Source organism: Etheostoma spectabile, chromosome 5 (assembly GCF_008692095.1).
Source record: "Etheostoma spectabile isolate EspeVRDwgs_2016 chromosome 5, UIUC_Espe_1.0, whole genome shotgun sequence".
Taxonomy (NCBI): Eukaryota; Metazoa; Chordata; class Actinopteri; order Perciformes; family Percidae; genus Etheostoma; species Etheostoma spectabile.
This window is the reverse complement of record NC_045737.1, coordinates 8785272-8805382: the sequence shown is the minus strand read 5'-3', so window position 1 is coordinate 8805382 and position 20111 is coordinate 8785272. Positions and strand designations below refer to the sequence as shown.

The 20111-nt window shown below is 40.5% G+C and overlaps 2 protein-coding genes across 6 annotated transcripts; both read right to left on the bottom strand.

The window, feature by feature from the left end:
- Positions 1 to 622: 622 nt before the first annotated feature.
- vcp (valosin containing protein) lies at positions 623 to 11015 on the bottom strand. Its single transcript, XM_032515691.1, has 17 exons — positions 10919 to 11015; positions 8841 to 8952; positions 8075 to 8247; positions 7844 to 7986; positions 7592 to 7722; positions 7370 to 7501; positions 6606 to 6708; positions 6273 to 6406; positions 5802 to 5937; positions 3586 to 3698; positions 3031 to 3195; positions 2801 to 2923; positions 2497 to 2709; positions 2029 to 2337; positions 1735 to 1890; positions 1447 to 1601; positions 623 to 1172 (listed from the first exon to the last, which is right to left on the bottom strand). The coding sequence occupies exons 3-17, from the start codon at positions 8239 to 8241 to the stop codon at positions 1067 to 1069; spliced, it is 2286 nt and encodes a 761-aa protein (XP_032371582.1). The 5' UTR covers positions 8242 to 8247; positions 8841 to 8952; positions 10919 to 11015; the 3' UTR covers positions 623 to 1066.
- Positions 11016 to 11842: 827 nt separating this feature from the next.
- On the bottom strand, positions 11843 to 19505 carry fancg (FA complementation group G). 5 transcript variants are annotated; one of them, XM_032515699.1, is made up of 14 exons: positions 19292 to 19505; positions 18460 to 18556; positions 18214 to 18339; positions 17896 to 18068; positions 17125 to 17278; positions 16857 to 16987; positions 16584 to 16730; positions 16253 to 16413; positions 15904 to 15970; positions 15372 to 15688; positions 15247 to 15287; positions 14969 to 15142; positions 14422 to 14536; positions 11843 to 12132 (listed from the first exon to the last, which is right to left on the bottom strand). In XM_032515699.1, exons 1-14 carry the CDS (start codon positions 19370 to 19372, stop codon positions 11994 to 11996), a joined length of 1923 nt encoding a protein of 640 aa, XP_032371590.1. In that variant the 5' UTR covers positions 19373 to 19505; the 3' UTR covers positions 11843 to 11993. The 5 variants fall into 5 exon arrangements, 3 of the variants coding, with proteins under 3 accessions (XP_032371590.1, XP_032371591.1, XP_032371592.1); XM_032515700.1 differs by having other exon boundaries at positions 18460 to 18553; positions 19292 to 19493; XM_032515701.1 differs by lacking the exon at positions 14422 to 14536.
- Positions 19506 to 20111: the final 606 nt, after the last annotated feature.

Sequence of the window (20111 nt, the reverse complement as noted above, 5' to 3'; positions counted from 1 at the left end):
AATTTAATTTTAGATTTTTTTCTAAAAATAGCACAATAGCGTTCCAGATGATACGCATGTTCCCTCAAAAGTTAGTATGATAAATTATGACTTAATTTGGGGTGCACGTTAGAGGGCGCTACGGAGCCTCTGTCATTGCCCGGGCCCAATCACTACAGAATTTTTCATAAGTCTGACACGTGTGTAGGTTTTTGTGAATTTTCCCCACATGCTAAAGCTCTCAAAAACAAGAGACGGATCAGATTAATCCCTAGAAAAACAATAGGTTCCTTGCACTTTGTGCTAGAACACCGTTGGTGCCCTTGCACTTCAGTGCTCGGGCCCTAATAAATTCCTTCAGTTTCACTAGGGCCTTCTCCGCTTGGGCCCTAATAAGAGACTTCCAGTGCCAGAGTGACACTATGTGGTCAGTATAAGATCTGCCTCTCTGGCCAATGAAAAGCTTTGGTCGACTGCATGTTTTACACTGAAGTCTCTTTGAATGGTAAACCATGTCCAAACCAATGAACAGCAGCACTGCTCAGAGCTTTTTATCCCTCTCTCTGGTCTGTCTCTACTGTAAAACTAATATATTAATATGTACATGAACTCTAAATAAAAATAAGTTTCAAACAGACACTGATAACACTTCCATTTTGTGAGATTTTATTTTCAACAACATAACCTTGACAAATTTGTAATACATTATATGCTACTGTTTATTTAAAAAAAAAAAAGAGGAAGTCATAAGCAATGTATTTTTTTTCTTTCTTATAGTCTAGCATAGAATCCCATCACTAAAGCCATTCATGTTGGTTGTGATATACTGAGAATGAGGCCACTCACTAAGACCCCCCCCTCCCCCATCCCCAATCTGCATCAGACACTCACCTTCCATTTCCAACATCCCCTTACCCCCACCCAACATCAAAGCCAGGGCAAACCAAGCGGCTACATGCGTTCTCCAAGGGAAGTCATACAAAAAAAAGGAACACATGAAAGAAGCACAAAGTCCTAAAAATGTGGAATCTGGTGAGAATTTGTACAGGTGTGATCCCAGTACTGACCACTGTAGGGCAGTGTACATTTATCCATAAAGGTCATCGTCGTTGTCTTCATTGAACACTGGACCAGTGCCAGTTCCTCCTGAGCCATGGGTTGGACCACTGCCACCTGCAGTACTGGAGGGAAACCTGGAAGCGATAAAAGAAAATTAGGATAATTTACTATTTCTATAGGGAGCTTTTTCTACAATATGACTACTAGCAAATCTAGAAATGTTAGCACTTTTAAGTGGGAAGTAATAACATAATATTTCCGGTAGTCAGGGACTCTAGGAAAATGCCTTGACTAATAAACTAAAAGCTTTTTACAAACATCTTTTTAAACATGCAGATTATTTCTAATGCCTGTGTAGACAGAAGACTTAAATGGACAGCTACTGACACAAAGTGTCAGAAAACATACCTGAAGCTGCCAAAGCCACGGCTCTGCTGCAATGTCTGAGCAAACATCTCATATTTGCGAATGTCATTGTCACTGACGGAGCGACGAGCAAATCGCATTGCCTCCTCAAAGTGGTCCTTCCTGATCTCAGGCACAGGATCATCCTCTTCCACCTCCTTTGAAATACAAAAAAAAAAAAAGAAAAAAAAGTTATTAACATGCTAAACATCTAAAGCAGCAGCAGAGCAGTAGTGTGCAGATGCTCATCCAGATGAGAAAATTGACCAATGGGACAGAACAAGCACTGACCATAGCTGAAGGGTTGGTCTGCCTCTCCCTCTCTCTGCGAATCTCATTCTCGATGCTCTCTCTGATGGCCAGCTTACACGCCCGCTGGCAGATCTCAGTGAGATCTGCTCCAGAGAAGCCATTGGTCATCTTTGCCAGGTAGTCCACGTCCACATCCTAACAAAAAATTACAAAACAAAAAACGTAAAAAATGTTGAAAACCAGTTATACATATTGATTCAATTCTAATGAAGTTTATTTAAAATCTGATTTTTTTGGGGCAATGCATGCAACTATGAGTAGCAGCACTGTCACCTTGCTGATGGGGCTCTTGCGGAGGTTGGCTTTCAGGATGCTCATCCTGCTCTTCTCGTCGGGCAGGGGGATGTAGATGAGCTGATCCAGACGGCCGGGTCTCAGGATGGCAGGGTCGATGATGTCTGGTCTGTTTGTGGCTCCAATGATGAAGACGTTCTTCTTGCTGGACATTCCGTCCATCTCAGTGAGGATCTGGTTGATGACGCGGTCGGCTGCTCCACCACCATCTCCCACGTTGCCGCCACGGGCCTTGGCTATGGAGTCCAGCTCATCAAAGAAGAGAACGCATGGTGCTGCTTGACGAGCCTGGAAACATCACACGGACACACAAAATGGTCAACAGTGTCGAAATTCTTTAGAGTAAAATAGAAGCATGTGGTTTAAATCAATTAAGGTATAATATTAATTAACCATTTTTTCTCTGCACCCAAGTTCTATGACAGACACCTGTAACAACATTCTTACCTTGTCAAAGATCTCCCTGACGTTGGCCTCAGACTCTCCAAACCACATGGTGAGCAGCTCTGGTCCTTTGATGGAGATGAAATTTGCCTGGCACTCGTTGGCGATGGCTTTGGCCAGCAGAGTCTTACCACAACCAGGGGGACCATAGAACAGCACGCCCTTGGACGGCGTCATGCCAAACTTGAGGAACTTTTCCGGGTGTTCCACTGGATACTGCGGTTAAGGAGAGGGAGAAAAACACTTTAAAACATATTATTAAAACTAATTTTTTCGTTTTAGATAAACTTCTGCAAGAGGTTCATACCTGCACCAACTCCTGCAGCTCCCTCTTGACATCATCTAGACCTCCGATGTCCTCCCAGGTGATGTTGGGAACCTCAACAACCGTCTCCCTCAGTGCAGATGGGTTGCTCTGGCTCAGGGCCCACTGCAGGACAGCGTTCAGCATGTTAGTTAGGGCTCAGAAGGCCAATAAAAGCCAAATTAAAACATTTTACTCCTACCATATACCAAGGACTATATCACCGCTTTTACCTTGAAGTCATCCATAGTGACAGCAAGTGAGTTCATGACTTCAGCATCAATGGTCTCGTCCTCAAGATCAATCAGGTCCATCTTCTTCCTGATGGCCTGCAGGGCAGCCTCGGAGCAGAGAGCAGCCAGATCCGCTCCCACATGTCCATGGGTCTCATTGGCTACCTACATATTTAATTAAAATTAAAATTAAATCCTAAGAGCACAGTATTACTTCTACATTTCATTTCTTTTGTCAACTAATGAATGTTTGCGTCATGTAGAATGGCAAATGTTGGCATTCAATAAACACACTGGATGCTGGAAAATTTGGCCAAGAGTGATCACAGTCCTCTATTTAGAGGAATGTAAACTTGCAGCACCTAAATTGATAGCATAACAGCCTCATTAAATACATAGTCATATTCAATGTAAGTAATCAAAAAAAATTTGATGCAAATTCCTGAGTAGTTTTACTTGGAACTAACAAGGCAATAACCACAACGCCCTCTCTTCAGGGAAGCAGTACGTTGTGTGGTGTCACCTGACTGCAGGACAAGCCTGATGCGTACAAACCTGTTCCAAGTCAACATCGTCAGCCAGTTTCATGTTCTTGGTGTGAATCTGGAGTATCTCCAATCTGCCAGTGGCATCAGGGATGCCAATGTCCACTTCCCTATCAAAACGCCCTGGAGGTAGTGGAGGTTTAAACAAACTTATTAGTTCTAATTGAAACAGGACAAGAGCAATAAGGCAGTCTGCAAGAATCATTGCTTATTGCCTCCTCTTTAATAGAGTGGCAGAAGTAGTAACATTTCGAACTGCACATATGGTGAGGTAAAAAGTAGCCAGCTACGTTTTACAAAATCGGTATTAATGAATAGGCAAGATCCAATTCCAAACCATTGTCAAGGTCAGAAACATCCCACAAGTCTTTAAAACTGCACAGCGTTGTGTGAAACCGGCCTACTACTGAACAGCAGAGCTCAGTCAATAAACAGCAGCCAGCAGTTCTAATCAGTAATATGACAACATGCTTCAGAATACATAAAAACAGTAGCATCAGGGCTATTAGTGACATTTCCTAAGTGAATAAGTTATCTTAAGTGATGCTGTTGGTTAAAAAGTTACATGTGAATTTGCTGGGGATGAATAGAAGATCCTGAGACAATTATAATCACAGTGTCTATGAATATAAGAATAAAAACAATATGCCTCTTAGAGAAAATGTTCAAGGAAATCAGGCTATAATTTAATGCAATTAAAACCCATTTACCCTGCTTTACTGATCTTAAAAAGGCCGGCATGTTGCCAATAAATACAAATGGAACTATAATAACAGTATTATAATTAAACTACTTCATGCATAGACCTCAGGCGTGCAAACAGGTCATGGGTAAAAAACGGTGATAAGGATACAGCGGACCCCTGACTATGTTTTCCCCGAGAAGAAAAATGTCTAAATTTGAAAGTTTAATGGATCAATCTGGTACACTTTGCGAGCAAAATTAAGAGGCTAGATCCATGTAGAATATGTGCTCTTGTAAACAATGTGTTCTTGTAAGCGATTTAACATATACATTTTGTATAGCACACCCAAGCTTTGCACACTAAATTGGGACATTTAATTTCATAAATACTTATTACATTTAGAGAATCCAATCTGTACATGTATTAACTTTGTGAAACAAGGACCGTAAGCGCTCACTTTGAAGAGTCCACAACAGGTGTCAAAAGGGTGAAAATCTCATTCTGAAGGAAAGCATTTCATTCACTTAGCAAAGGCAAGATGACCTGATGCTTAAAGCAAAAGTATACCTAAAATGCATCCATTAGACATGTTTAATCTCAGTCTATTGATTCAAAGTGCAGCAGATCAAATACATTAACAGCTACTGAATAAAAGGATTTCTACTAGATTATAAAGACAGGTGAAAATAAATTACATATACACTTTACTTGGGCAAAATAGTAAAGATAATCCAGCTCACTGTCTGAAGTCAAACAGACAACTTGTCATGATGGATAATAAGATATCCATCTTGACAATATATGCACCCTAGTTTTCGACATTTAATGTTCCTGGGCTTTGAGAAGAACACCTCTAATGCACTCTGGGCTCGACCCATTGATCTTAACAGGCTGCAGGGTAAGTACTCATATTTTTGATAAGAGTAACGTTATGTACTTCGCAAGTCACGCAAGTTAGTGAAAGACAAACACCAGTGGAAAATGGGCATAGCTATTCAACGTAAGCTAACTGAAAACATTACAAACGCTGCACATCGTTGTCACGGCAAGCTGGAGAGGAGCCCGTTCATTAACAACATAACTTGCGTTAACTGATCAAGTTAATTGTCAAAGATAATTTTTTCAGTAATGCTATACGTTGTTGTACGTTAAGAATGATAAAAGTGGGTCTTGACTAGTGGATAACTGCAGTGGAAACGATGTCAGTCAGTCTCGGACGTGTTGTATAATAAGGTCTAGGTCTCGGATTGAGCAGTGAACTTCACAGTGTATGTCTCCTGGCTTGTCTGTGTGTGAGCGTGCGTACAGTCAATTTCTTTGTTGGTGTGGGAAATTTTAGAGATGTAAAAAGATTTTTTATTTATATATTAATCACAAAACTGGACAATGACCATCCCCCCCATATATTTTTCTGATTGGATCTGCACAAATCAGTCTGGTGACCCATTTTGAAAGGTGAGGAGTTTGCATGCCTGAGACTTGCATTAGCTGCTTCTTCACTACAGCAGTAACTGAACACATTGAATAAACAGATAATTTACCAAATCTCCTGAGAGCTGGGTCGATGCTGTTGGGTCTGTTGGTGGCAGCCATGACGATGACATGAGCTCTCTGTTTCAGGCCATCCATAAGAGTCAGCAGCTGGGAAACAATGCGCCTCTCCACCTCTCCATGAGTCTGCAAAAACAACATGCATTGTTGCTGTGCAATTCACATTTTAAAAACTTTACCTAGATAGTGTTAAAATTCAAGCACTTTGGCAAGTGATCGGGATGACTGACATCACAAAACCACCAGCAGCTATATTTAAATCAGAGTGTGAAAGATTAATTGTCTGAAGGAAATTCTAAAGAATTAAGACATTTTACATAAATAGATACTACACTTTATGTGCAAACGCTTTCCTAGGTATAGACAACGATTGCCATTTAATTATTTCAGAACATTCATAGGTCATGAACCAACACTGTACTGTTGAGCTATCCATTTAGTTTTCCTCTCTTCCCGCTCACCTTCTCTCTCTTAGGAGCAATTGCATCAAGCTCATCAATAAAGATGATGGCAGGAGCATTCTTCTCTGCTTCTTCAAAGGCCTTTCTCAGGTTACTCTCGCTCTCTCCTGCCAGCTTACTCATGATCTCAGGACCTATAAAACGGAAGCAAAATATTTGTATTATTTCAGAGAAAAAACGTAAATCCTGAGCCCAAAAATGTTATTTTGTTCCTTATACACTTGTACATCCAAGCAACCACCGATAGGATTCAGGGACAAGCTCAGTTTTATCATGATATGGCCCATACTTGGCATAAGTGTTTAGAAAATAAATACAGATGGGTAGTCATACCATTAATCAGGAAAAAGAAAGCTCCAGTTTCATTGGCAACAGCTCTTGCAATCAATGTCTTTCCAGTTCCAGGGGGTCCATATAGCAGGATTCCACGTGGGGGCTGAAAGGAGAAAAAAATAAAATTAAAAAAACCTTATTAACTACATTATACAAACAGAAAGTAAGCTAAACTACACCAAAAAGGAGGACACATATCACAAGGTAGTGCTCTACTTTTTTTGATTAAAACACTGTAAATGTAGGCTCACGGTATTCTGGACACTAACTTTTCCCCGCAAATTCTATAAATAATTTTTTTATGGGCAATATATAACCTGTCATTCATCTGCTTTCGACTCCAAACAACCTCCAGTTTTAAGACCCAATCAACGCGACTTTCTAAAGTGCGCCTATGAGCATTCAGAATATGGCAAGGGGGGGGGGGCCTTCGGGAATACTGTGAGTCCTCACAGTATCCAGACACCATGTCTGTGACTGTTTTTTCAAAATGGGTTAGAAGTGTCCAGAATACAGCAAGTCTGCGTTATACCAGACATACTAAACACATACAACAGCAATGGTGTAGAAGACTCCTCAAGTGCTTTAATAATGTCAATCACACAGCAATATATTAGCTAAAGCAAGTCAGTATTTGCCACTGCCATTCTTGCACAAGGATTTCTGTAGCACAACCTGTTATTTACAAAAGCTCAGTTTAAAATTCTACAATTGAGCCCAACATGTTTACTTGTTCCTCATTTCAGAATAAAATGGTTCCTTACCTTGACTCCTATGGCCTTGAACAGTGCAGGGTGTCGAAGAGGCAGCTCCACCATCTCTTTGATCTGAGCTAACTGCTTCCTGACTCCTCCAATGTCGTCATAGCCAACCTCGTTCAGGGACTCTTCCTCATCCTGCATGTTTAAAACACGAGAGGTTCCCATTACAATTCTGTTCATTTTTGGCAAATGTTAACCCATGCACTGTGTGTACCTGCTACCCACCTCTCTCCTGATTGGCTCTCCCTCACAGTGGATAACTGTATCAGGAGCAACGATGCAGTATGGAGAGGGGTCAGTCTCTACCACCTTGAACTCCACAGCACGCATGCCTCCTCTGACCAGGAAAATATCACCTTCCCAAAGTAAAAGAGACATTGTTAATTTTACACTAACAAAGCTGCACCGTATACATTAAAACATTTGATCAGCCGGGTATAATAAAAGCTTTGTTCTGACAATGAAAATCGGGCTCACCTTTGCGAATTGGCCTGTAAGCCTCCAGAAAGTATGGCTTCAGGTAGACCTCAAACAGGTTGCCAGTAATTCCTTCTACTGTGTCATCTATAGGGAGGACGTGGATCCTCTTTCCGTACTTCACATCAGGACATGGCTGAATGCTGAAGGAGATATTAGACTTAACACCATTTTTTTTTTTTTTTAAAAGGACTGTGGAAAATATTTAAACAAGTGTATGCTTTTTCCCACCTGATGACATCACCCAGTCTGACCCTCAGATTGTTGCGGACCACCCTGTTCATGCGAACCTTTTCATCGGAACAGGTGTCGTCAGACAGCACAATGCAAACAGTCTCCCGCCTCTTCTTTCCCTTCATCAGCACAGTGTCTCCACGAAACAGCTGCAGCTCATCCATCTTGGTCTTAAGAGACATTATACAAAGTTACTTTGTGCATCTCAGTGTTATTACATTTAAATTTTAAAGATGATAGATAGCAACTTCACTGATCTATTATGACAGTTTATAATTTGTAGATATATTAGCCATTAAGGGTGTGACGAGATCTCGTTTTACGAGATCTCGCGAGATTAAAACGTGACAAGATTTCTCGTCGAGGTGAAAAGTTGTCTCGTGAGGCGATGTGATGTCAGCGTGATGGAGCGTGAAATTACTATTGAAGATCCCCCTGCCACTTTTAAATCATTTGTTAGGAGTTAGATTTCTCGTGTGAATTTGTACTTTACTGCATATAATTCATTAAAATAATAAAAAAAAAGAAGTTAAATAACAATCATTAATAGTTGATTTCAAAATGCACTTTTTGCATTTTGTGATTTTTCAGTTGAATAAAAAAACTATTTTCCATTCATATATTTCATCGAGGATTTCTTTAAATTTAAAAAAAAAATCTCGTCCCGTTCTCGTGAACCCAATCTTGTGATGTGTCTCGTCTCGTGGAGTAAGCGTCTCGTCACACCCCTATTAGCCATGTATAAAGCCTTCTGAATGTCTACCTGAGAGAGAGAGACCACACTGTTGTCTTCATTGATGGATTCATCGACAATCAGTCTGTTGGGTCTGCTCTTCTGTTTCAGAATTGCAGTGGCTAGATCATCATTTTTGGATCTATGCAAAGAAGCAGATACAACATTGTAGGTCAACATGAAATACCTCTTCTTGTGCACCATCAAAGTATTACAGGTCCTACAAAAAACAAGCTTTAAAGTTGGAATTAAAAAGGAAAAACCATGCGGCCCCCATATTTATATTCCACGCAAATTTAATGTTGGTTTGGGTGACTTCTTTAACGGTCTAGTTATACCGGGGCCCCCGAGGCTTTTAAAAATTCCTTTCGGGTTTAGTCTTTATTTGTCTATGGGGTTGCAAACACCTTTTGGGTAAAAACCCCTTCGGGAGAGTTTTCCGTGTTCGGGGCCCCTGTGCGACCCCCTCAAAATGGATTTTTTTATCTAAAAAACCAAAGAACAAAAACGGGGGAAAGAAATCGGGTTACTTTTTTTCAGGCAGGATTAACGTTGATTGTTTTTCTTTTTGTAGTTATAAATGTATTCCACTCACGCCCCTGCCCTTTTTGAAGACCACATAAATTTATAATTAACTTTGTCATATTAACTCATATTTTTTTTGTGTTTTTTTCCTGTTTTTAAAAGAAAGAAACCCAAAGAATGCTTTAAACTTTTTTTGGCCCAAATTGTTTGATAACCAGATAAGAAATGTGCTTTCCTTCCCCAATTTAGACAGCTACCCAAGACCTGCCAAATTAAAAAGGTTCCATTTCTGGTATCTCTGGAAAAAACTTAAGACTGTTTAGTATAAAAAAATGCTCCCAAAGGTTTTAAAACTCCCCAAAAAAATCCATTTACAAAAACCTTGCTGCCTTTTACTGGTTACTGTGAGTAAAATTTTTTTGTGGTCTTTTTTAAAGACCGGAAAATTTTTTGGGCCCCCTGCCTTTTACATTTAGTATTTGCCTTTAAAAACCTCGCCCTAGATTTATTTTCATTTTTGGGTTTTTTTCTAACGATGAATTTATGGTCTTTTACCTGTCTAGGTTTTTTCCCTCCATTTTTTTAAAGGGAAATTTCCTTTGTACTTTTTTTTTATAAAAATAAAACAAGCTATAAAAATAAAGCTTTTAAAAACAATGTATTTAAATACCCCCTTTTCCCAAAAATAAACGTGCCTCGGATACCCCACATCTTCACAAATAAAATAAACGTTAAAATTTAACGCTTATTACATTTACCTTTTTCCGGGGAAAAAGGTTAACAGTTTTCAGTTTCCTCTCATTTTGTAGCTGCTAAGAACCTTGTACTAACTCTCCCCAGTGCACAGAAAGAATTAGAAAAAAAAAAAAAACTTTGTTAGCTAGCTAGGTAAAGACTGGAGTTACATCTCTACCGTGACATTGAATACATTGTTAACGTAAGCACGAGCTACATAGATGAGGAAATAAGTTGCATTCGACGCTGAGAAATAAAAGAGCCCTATAACTTCATCTTTCAACGTTGAAATGAAAAAGTTTTATAGCCGGTTGCGTTGTGCCCAGTGTAGAGGGCTGCAGAAGTCGTCCTAAAAAAAAGGAGGCTCCCGTTAAATTTTTGTTAGTCACCTATCCCAATCTCCCATTTTCTCGTTAAATTTATAACGTTGTTTTCTCGTTTAAAAGTAAACCACTTTCTGGAAAAAGGCATTGCGGCGGGTACCAACCCTTTGGTGCGACGGGGGTGGTTTTGGGTGACACTGTTTCTAAGCTAAAATTTGCCCCCAAACCGCCGTGACTGCGCTTTGTCCGTTTTTCGTTTTCACCCGCGGTCATTTAATTTTTTAAGGGCACAACGACAATTTTGGGGGGTAAAAACTGCCGGGTATGGGGTTTTGCTAAGTTCCCACTGGGTTTTTTCAAAACCCAAAGGCTAAAAAGGGGGAGGGTTCATGACTAACCCCCTTGCTTACGTAAACGACAACTTTTAAAACAAAGTTAAGTATTAGACTGATTTTTCCGTTTTAAAAGGATTTAGACACCTGTTGAAAAAAAGCATTTTTTAGGATAAAAGAATTGTCTTTAAAATCCCCCCCAGGCCATGGTGCCACCAGTATTTTTAAAAATAAGAATTCTAGCTAAATTTTTAAGGGTTTAACCCCGGTTTCTCTTTACTCAACGTTCTTGTGATTTCACACAAAAAGATCACCCCTTTTCCGTGTTTTCCCTTTTTTAAAATTAAACCCAAGATTTGACGAAATTTTGGCATTCTGTTTTGGTTTTGGGAGGCTGCCAAAAAATTTGGGTAACCAAAGAAATGTTTTTTGGGACGTCACCGAAATTTTGGGGGAAAATTTTGGGGCCCAAAGTTACAATGATGGGATTTCCCTTTTTTAAACCACCTTTTCCCGGTCTTGGCCCGGGCAAAGCCTGTCGCCAAATTCTGCCCCCCAAATTTTTTTGGGCCACGGGGTTTGTTTTTGAAAAATTTGTATAACATGAAATTGTTTTTTTTAATTTTGGGACTAGTGCACCCCCATTGAAAAACGGGGATTTAGTAGGAAGTGATTGGGTTTTTCCAGGAATAGCAGAAAAATTCCCATGGGGGTTTAACTGTCCCGAAAACCGGGTTTCCTTATCTCTTCAGTAAAGTAGCCAACCGATGCATTTTAGTCCTATTATTATCCACAGGTACATATTGCCATTTAGGATACTGTTATTTTAAAATTGATCATTAAAAGACTATGAAACAAAATTTAAATCATACCCTCTCAACTAAAAAAGAAGTCAGGTTTGAATCAAATACTATTACTAAGATTTACGATATATATATATATATATATATATATATATATATAAAACTTTTTTTAATTAATAGTATTAAGTTTTATCTTAAAAACCATAATCAATTATTAAAGTTACTTCTTTACTTAAAGTTAGTTCTTGATTACTCTTGGCTGGCCAACATGCACATTGTATTTCCTATAAACCAGTTCAGACCAGTATGTCAAGTAATATTAATTTCAATTTAATCTTAATTGGTATACCGCACATTGTGTTCCCAGTCTCAAACAAACAAGATGCTTTATTTTACTGTCCCAGTAGATGCCTGTTTGTTGTGGATGTGATGTTCCGTTCACAGGCCAGAGAAAGTTGATCCTGTTCAGTAATTGATAGGGTATACTTCTTTTGTCTCTCTCTGGGCTGACAATGGAGGACCAAGTTCCTGTATTCTGCGGCGCAGCTCCGAGGAGTCCAACAGAGGGCCAGACTGGGGTTCCTGTAGGTACACAGGTAGACTTCTGCAACAAAGAAAGCACATACCAGTTAGGAGAGTAATATCACATAGCATAGTAAACAAGCTCTGTCTAAAGCAGCAAGAGACTGATTAAACTACTAGGGCTAACATTTTATTTTCTGAAAAAAATTGTTTTGCTGTAAAATTGTTGACAAGAACCTGTCTTAGATCTTTTGAAAGAGGCAAATCAACTGTTTTTATGAGATTTGAATTGCTTTATGCACTTAAAAGTTAAGCAAAAAAGCTTTAGAGTGGTTGGGGATATACAGTCATGGACAAAATTATTGGCACCCCGGGAAATTGTCCAGAAAATGTACCATTTCTCACAGAAAATTCATATACACATGTTTATTACCTTTAAGTGCAGCACAAAAAATTTTGACATCATTTCACACTAAACTCCCAAAATTGACTGGACAAAATCATTGGGACCCTATTAAAACTGTGGGTAACTAATTTCATTTCAAGCATGTGATGTTCATTTAAACTCACTTGTGGCAAGTAACAGGTGCTGGCATAACAAAATCAAAACTGAAGCCAGTTAGAGTGTATGAAAGTTGGCTCAACCTTTGTGTTGTGTGCCTGTGTGTGCCACACCAAGCATGGAGAAGAGAAAGAAGAGCCGAGAATTGTCTGAGGACTTAAGAAGCAAAATTATGGAAAAATATCTACAATCTCAAGGTTACAAGTCAATCTCCAGCAATCTTAAAGTTCCTTTGTCCATAGTGCGCAATATAATCAAGAAGTTTATAACCTGTGGAACTGTGGCAAATCTCCCTGGACGTGGACGGAAGAGAAAAATTGATGAAAGAATTAAACGCAGGATAGTTTGAATGGTAGATAAACAACCTCAGTCAACTTCCATGCAAATTCAGGCTGTCCTGCAGACACAGGGTGCATCAGTGTCTGCTCGAACCATACGTCGTCATCTGAATGAGAAGAAGCGCTATGGCAGGAGACAGAGGAGAACCCCACTTCTGACACAGAGGCATAAAAAAGCCAGACTACAATTTGCAAAAATGTACCTGAGTAGGCCTCAATCCTTCTGGGAGAACTTTTGTGGACAGATGAGACTAAGGTAGAGCTTTTTGGCAAAGCACGTCATGCTACTGTTTACTAAAAACGGAAAGAGGCCTACAAAGAAAGGAACACAGTACCTACAGTCAAACATGGTGGAGGTTCAAGGATGTTTTGGAGTTGTTTTGCTGCCTCCGGCACTGGGTGCATTGACTGTGTGCAAGGACTCATGAAATCCGGAGACTATCAAAAGATGTTGGCCCATAATGTAGGGCCTAGTGTTAGAAAGCTGGGTCTACGTCAGAGGTCATGGGTGTTTCAGCAGGACAATGACCCAAAACATACCTCAAAAAGCACCCAGAAATGGTTGGAGACAAAGCGCTGGAGAATTCTGAAGTGGCCATCAATGAGTCCAGATCTATAAATCTCATAGAACACCTATGGAGAAATCTCAAAATTGCTGTTGCGAGAAGGCCCCCTTCAAATCTGAAAGACCTGGAGCAGTTTTCAAAAGAAGAGTGGTCCAAAATTCCAGTTGAGAGGTGTTGGAAGCTTGTTGATGGTTATAGGAAGTGACTGGTTTCAGTTATTTTCTCCAAAGGGTGTGCAACCAAATATTAAGTTGAGGGTACCAACAATTTTGTCTGACCTAATTTTTGAGTTTTGTGTAAACTGATGACAAAAATATGCCTTTTTTCTTCTTCTTTTTTGTGCTGTTCCAAAGCACTTAAAAGGTAATAAACATGTGTATACCAAAACATTTGTCATTGCAACACTTTTCTGGGAGAAATGGTGCATTTTCTGGAAAAGTTCCAGGGGTGCCAATAATTTTGTCCATGACTGTTTCTATATTCACCCCACTCTACACAGTGCATGGTCCCTTGCGGTCCTGACCACCCCTGAGTGTGACTTCAATTAAATCCCATGACCCCACAGTGGGTTTAAGCACATTCACACATGTATTAAGAGCTGTACATGTGTAACCAGGTCACCCAAGATGCATTTTATGATTATTTTTTGGGGCATTTTTAGGCCTTTAATTCCACAGGACAAAAGAAGACATGAAAAGAAAGAGAAAAGGGGAATGGCCCGCGGCCACTGCGTTGAGGAGTAAACCTCCACATATGTGCGCCTGACTACCAACGAAGCTAACCCGGCCACACAGCCAAGATGCATTTTGAGTGTACAGGGGTAAAATGTGCAGATGCTGTGTGACATACTGCACACTATAAACCACAAACTTAGCATTGCTGTGTAAGTAAAGACAGTGTCTTACTCCACTGAGAATGGCGGGGTGAAGCTCCAGGTCTTTTCCCAACATGCTGCTGCTTTCCATCTCCTGCCAAGCCTCCACAGCACCTCACCACACCACAGCCCTGCAGTCACGCACTCTGAGACAGCACGTACAGCATGATTAAATGTTCTAACAAAGGACCATGCAAACCAGGTGCGAATTCATCAGTCCTACTGTACATTCATGTCAAAACAATGCAGTTCATATATGTGCATGACTGTAGGTGTTTAAAAATAAAAAAATAACATCACAAAAAAAGATAAGCTGTGAAGATCATAGTTAAAGTTCACATGTGTTAACCCAATCAGACCCTTTTGCTGTACTGTCATTACCAACACATGTACAGACATTGTACAGACAAACACTGTTCAAATCATAGTTCGTAATGCTAAATATAGGCCTAAAGACCATTTGACTGACCTTAACTTGCCTCTGCCCTAGTGCACTGGCCTTAATAATGTGTCCAAACTCAAAAATAGTTTCAAGCTCTGCTCTATACATCATCAAGCTACAGTTGTAATGTGTATACCTGGGAATGCCTGCATGCTGAGCTGTAGGTCTCTCAATGCCTCTCTCAGTTGATCAGTCTGGGTGAAGCTGACGCCCCTACCAGCAAGTGAAAGCCCCTTCAGCCTCTGGAGGATACACAGATATGATCCCTGCTTGCCAACCATATCTGCACTGGGAATCTGTGGTTGTGAACCTGTAATTAAACAATAAACAGAATAAAACGTAACAGCAGCTGAAGGGTGTGTAATAAAGTGTAATTTCTCTCTGAAAGTATCAAGAAAAAAGAAAAGTACTTACTTCCCTTTTTAAAGCGCACTTTTACCAGTAGGTTGAAACACCTGTAATGCAGGGTGCAATCGGGTGTGTTTGTTTATAATCCCCAACACTTATGACAGATATAAAGCCAATTTCATCTTACAGACCTTGTGTAGTGAGTCACTGCTTGTTTCCAGTCCTTCAGGTGAGTGTGGCAGTGACCCTGGAGGAGATAGGCAGCCCCCGCCCAGAGTAGCATCGCCACTTTATCCGCACCCTCTGCACACCGAGCCCTGGTCTCAGCCTCACACTTCTCCTCTGGCTCTTCCAACACCACCTTCTCCGGCAGCAGCTCCAGTGTCGTATTGATGACTTCATCGCACAGCGCCATGCAATCAGCGGGCCGTCGGGCCATGAGCAGGGCAGCGCCAGACTGCAGGTAAAGCTCGGGCAAGCTAGGGAGGGGAGGGCCTTTAGCACGCACCTGAGACAGAGACATACAGCAAACATAAGCCAGTTATCTTGTTTAAGTATTCTTCCCTAGGAGAAATACATCATGACTTCTCAAAAATCAGCTCATACCATGCATACACTTTGCGCCAGGGTCATGCATCCCCCTGTCGGAGTTCTAATTTGTTATTGCTATACAAAGCTCACTGTTAAATTGTCATGTGTGTCTGTCAGTGTTTTCAGTCTTACTCCATGTTGATCTTCTGAGTGAAGAGCCGCCAGCAGGTCCAAATAATATTCCACAGCATCTGACACCCTGAAGAGAAAGCACCCATTCCAAAAACAATGTGCACAATGTGGCATGTTTTCTTGTTTTTGTGATGTTATCTGTCCCTGTCTGTAACTTTTTGTTTTGATGTCCATCTTGACCAGGACTCCTGGCATAAAGGATATTGTATCTCAATGGGATATATTTGGGGGTTAAATAAAGGATGAATAAACAAAAAAAAAAATGTGTAGACTACTCTCATCTCCATCTACGTTTTCTGGTTTTAAGCAGTGGTCAGGTACCAGAAAAAGACAATGCTGGCCTTCTCACCTCCCATGGTGCACACACTTCAGGGCCAGATTGTGAAGCACAGAGAGGGCAGAGGGAACTGAGAGCAGGCTGCTCAGTGATTGGCTGCGCAGCAGTAAGGACGGGGAGAGGAGGCGAGTACCACCCAGAGCAGGCTCTGTGACATAGGGCAACATCAAAGTCTGTGGGACAAGAGAGGCTTCATGTTTCAGTATGCAGGGCTACACCTACGTGAATATGTGTCAGTGTCCCATATACACGTTTGGCTCACCTGCTAAGTTAAATTCATATATACACATTTTACAGGCACCTTTTTGCTTTTCCTATAGGTATGATTACTTGTGCTACTCACTGAATGCAGCAAATGAAGAGCTTGTATCTCAGCCTGTGTGTTGCCAAGCTGTCTGTAAATGAGCATGCTCTGGTACAGAGCACACACACACCGGGAGTCTGTTTCCAGTGCCTTCCTGTAACACTGCAAAGCCATCTGAGGGCGGCTCTGGAAACAAATGAAAACACACACACTCTCACTGGATGCAAATGCTCAAACTAGTTATGCCAATTCATAAAACATGCCAAATTTCTGCTTATGTTCTGTTTGTGTAGGCTCCATGTGCATGTTTACCATCTGGGCAAGGCAAGAGCCTGAGAGGAGATGTGTGTATGCTATTAGAGTTCTGGGAGCCGGCAGGGAGGAAGCTGTCTGCAGACCAGACAGCGCGTCTGAACTCCGGCCCTCACTCAAACTTTCTGCACCTTATTGAAACATACAGGGGACAGCAAAACACTGGATTAAATTACTCAATACTACTGTGCTGCGACTAAGTTTGTCTGCCTCCTGTTGTAGTTCATACCAAGGGGACTTGTTTAGAAAATGAAAAAATGTTGCTGACCTTGGGCTATGATAGTGCAGATCTGCAATAATTCAATAAGCCTTCTTGGGTCCATCACCAGTAGTGGAATGTCAGAGGACTTTCCCCTTAGCTCGCTTCTCCCTTCACCCCAGACTCCGGTAGAGAGTGTCTCAAACACAGAGAACAGCTCCTCCTGCATCACCAGAAAAAAATACAGTGTAGCTTTACAGTATCCCACACAGTTGGGGACTTAGCATGCCAGCAAATATACATTTTTCTTTCATGTTTTTCTTCAAAAATAAAAACCACATATTTAATTTCTCTGTTGGATTGGAGTATAATTCCAAAAGATAACAAAACGCCATGAGATAAAAGGAGGAAAATATCACGATGTGTTAGACCAAATACATCGATGTCAAAATTAGGGTCGACCATTGGTGCTTTCAACAGTAATATGGATATAATAACTATGTGGATAAAGGCAAAACATAGAGCAGCTAGAACAGTCTGTAAGTTAAAAACATAACATTACATCACTTTACTGTAATGCAGCCTTTAAAACAAGGAAAAGACAACACTTGTGTTATATTATTTGGGTTTTACCATTTCCTAAATTTAAGACGATATCTAATCTACGTCACAAACAAATCATTGTGGACTTGGCCTAACTGACTCAGTACAGCAGTTTGGTCCACACCACAGGCTAAATGACAGCCACATCATTAGCCTAAACAAACTGGACTGAACAGGTAGATGCAACAGAGTTCCTTTAAACCACACCAAACAAGTGAGGAGGGAACAGGATCTTACCTGGCATTTCTGTATAGTTTTCAGCTGGCAGGTGGACAGCCATATTGCCCACTGCAGACAGAGTAGGTAGAGTACACAATGATTCAAAGCTGGGTCTTCCACTGATTTGAGAACTGTTCTCCAAAACACAGGAGGGTCTGAAGCCACAGGGGCACCTCCTGTCATCTGTAGAACTGAAGGGAACAGGAGCAGGCTGTTAAAGTCAGAGCTGAGCAATCATTTCAAACTGATATCAAACTAAATGTATGCTATAAGTTCCTGTGTCATTTACTTTACATCTAAGCTTTTGTTACTTATCATGTCACAGCGTAGGTCTACCTCTCTCTGTGGCTTGTGTGAGGAGCAGCTCAGCTTCTGAAAATTGAGACTGAGCAGTGGAGCACAGACATGCATTGTACACCACTGTCAGCTCCAACTGTAAATAATCTGCAAGAGGAGGGATACCTGCAGAAGAAGGACATGGGAAAATTAAAGGAGGGAGATAGAGGACGCATAAAGTTACAGCTGAGCTGAGCTCTCCGACACAACAAATTAGGCATTTGTATGATAAAGGAAATGGAGCACCTTGGATTTTCATTAAAAGTTTGTGAAACTCAGAGGAACACAATCTCAGATGGGTCTTGTTCTGGTCTGGGCTCAAGACATCTCCTCCTCCTTGCTGCTAAAAGAATGAAGTGAAAGCAAATTAGAAAGTAACCAAGTACATGTATGTAAGTACTATACTTTAGTACAATTTAGAGGGACTCGTACTTTACTTGAGTATTTATATATTTCATGCTACTTTACATTGCTACCTCTCAAAAACATTTTCTATAGAAAACACATGATCACTTTTCTAATGCTACATAGAGTTTACACGATCCAATTGTGTACAATTTGCTCAAACCAGCTCCACCTCAACATTAAAATGCTTACATGTTAAAACATACGTTATTACAATTATAATGAAATGTAATATATGTATAAATAGGAGCAACATTCTGCATAATGGATAATTTTGCTTTTGATATTTGAAGTAGATTTTTCTGTATAATACTCTTGCATTTAAGTAAAACTTTGAATGCAGGACTTTGTTACACTGTGGTATATTTACTATATAATGAAGATATGGAGGCTTCTTCCACCTCTGGTTAGTTTTTGTTCAGCAAAAAATTCTAAATAAAAACAACAGTGGAAGAGTGTTCATGAAAATTTCACAGAAGGATAGTATTCGCCAGTAGTATCGGATACGAAAGGACTACACACTAATCTATAACTCTTAATCTATTTACAAGCATTAACAGATTTATGTAACGCCAAATTAGCGTTACCGTCGCAGTATTTAGCTAATGATTGTGTAGCTAGAGGCTAACGTTAACCACTGACAAGACAAGACACTTAACAGCTAACTTCCTACCTTGCATTTGTTTACCAAGTCGTTGTTTTCCTGGACCCATCTATGTAATAAAGAAAGTGGTTCATACATTTTATCAGACATCTCTGTTTTCTGAAAAGTTGTTGGTGTTCTGTTTAAACTTTCCCTCTTTTGCAAAAGAGGGGAGCTAACACAGGAAGTTAACGTGAGTGTGAGTTTAGGGCAGCGGGGCTGTGCTGCCCCCTGTGGACCAATCAGGGAATGGCACCAGCAGTCTGTTCGCTCTCCAGCCGGTGGTGCTGTGACAGAGCCAAACCACAGACTGTATAAAAAAGAGCCAACCTCACTTGTGTTCTGGAAACTTCAATTTAAGGATTTTTTGTTTTTTTTACAGCCACACCACTGTGAAGGGCTTCTGCTGTCTGTGTTTGGTCATTAGCTTTATAACCCTGCAAATAGACATAGGCCTATAGACACACGCATCGCAACGTTGTACACTGTAGCCTACATTAATGTATTCAGTTTGACTCTGCGTCCACTCCTTACTAAAATTAGCATTGGCCACGGTGATATACTCCCATTAGCACACACGCTTCCACACACACACACACACACACACACACACACACACACACACACACACACACACACACACACACACAGCCAACACATACACACATACACGTACACATAACCAACACACACACACACAGCTTACACACACACACACACATACAACCAACACATACACACATACACGTACACATATAACCAACACACACACATACACGTACACATATAACCAACACACACACACACACACACATACACGAACAAATATAACCAACACACCAAAAACACA

Coding starts and splice junctions, on each gene's coding strand:
- vcp (XM_032515691.1), bottom strand. CDS start 8,241: ATGGATGAGCTGCAGCTGTTTCGTGGAGACACTGTGCTGATGAAGGGA. Junction 7,502..7,591: donor GAGAGCCAATCAGGAGAGAG/GTGGGTAGCAGG, acceptor TTAAACATGCAG/GATGAGGAAGAGTCCCTGAA. Junction 5,938..6,272: donor TTGCTCCTAAGAGAGAGAAG/GTGAGCGGGAAG, acceptor TTGTTTTTGCAG/ACTCATGGAGAGGTGGAGAG.
- fancg (XM_032515699.1), bottom strand. CDS start 19,372: ATGTCTGATAAAATGTATGAACCACTTTCTTTATTACATAGATGGGTC. Junction 17,279..17,895: donor AAACTATACAGAAATGCCAG/GTAAGATCCTGT, acceptor CTGGTGATGCAG/GAGGAGCTGTTCTCTGTGTT. Junction 15,971..16,252: donor AAGTGTGTGCACCATGGGAG/GTGAGAAGGCCA, acceptor CTTTCTCTTCAG/GGTGTCAGATGCTGTGGAAT.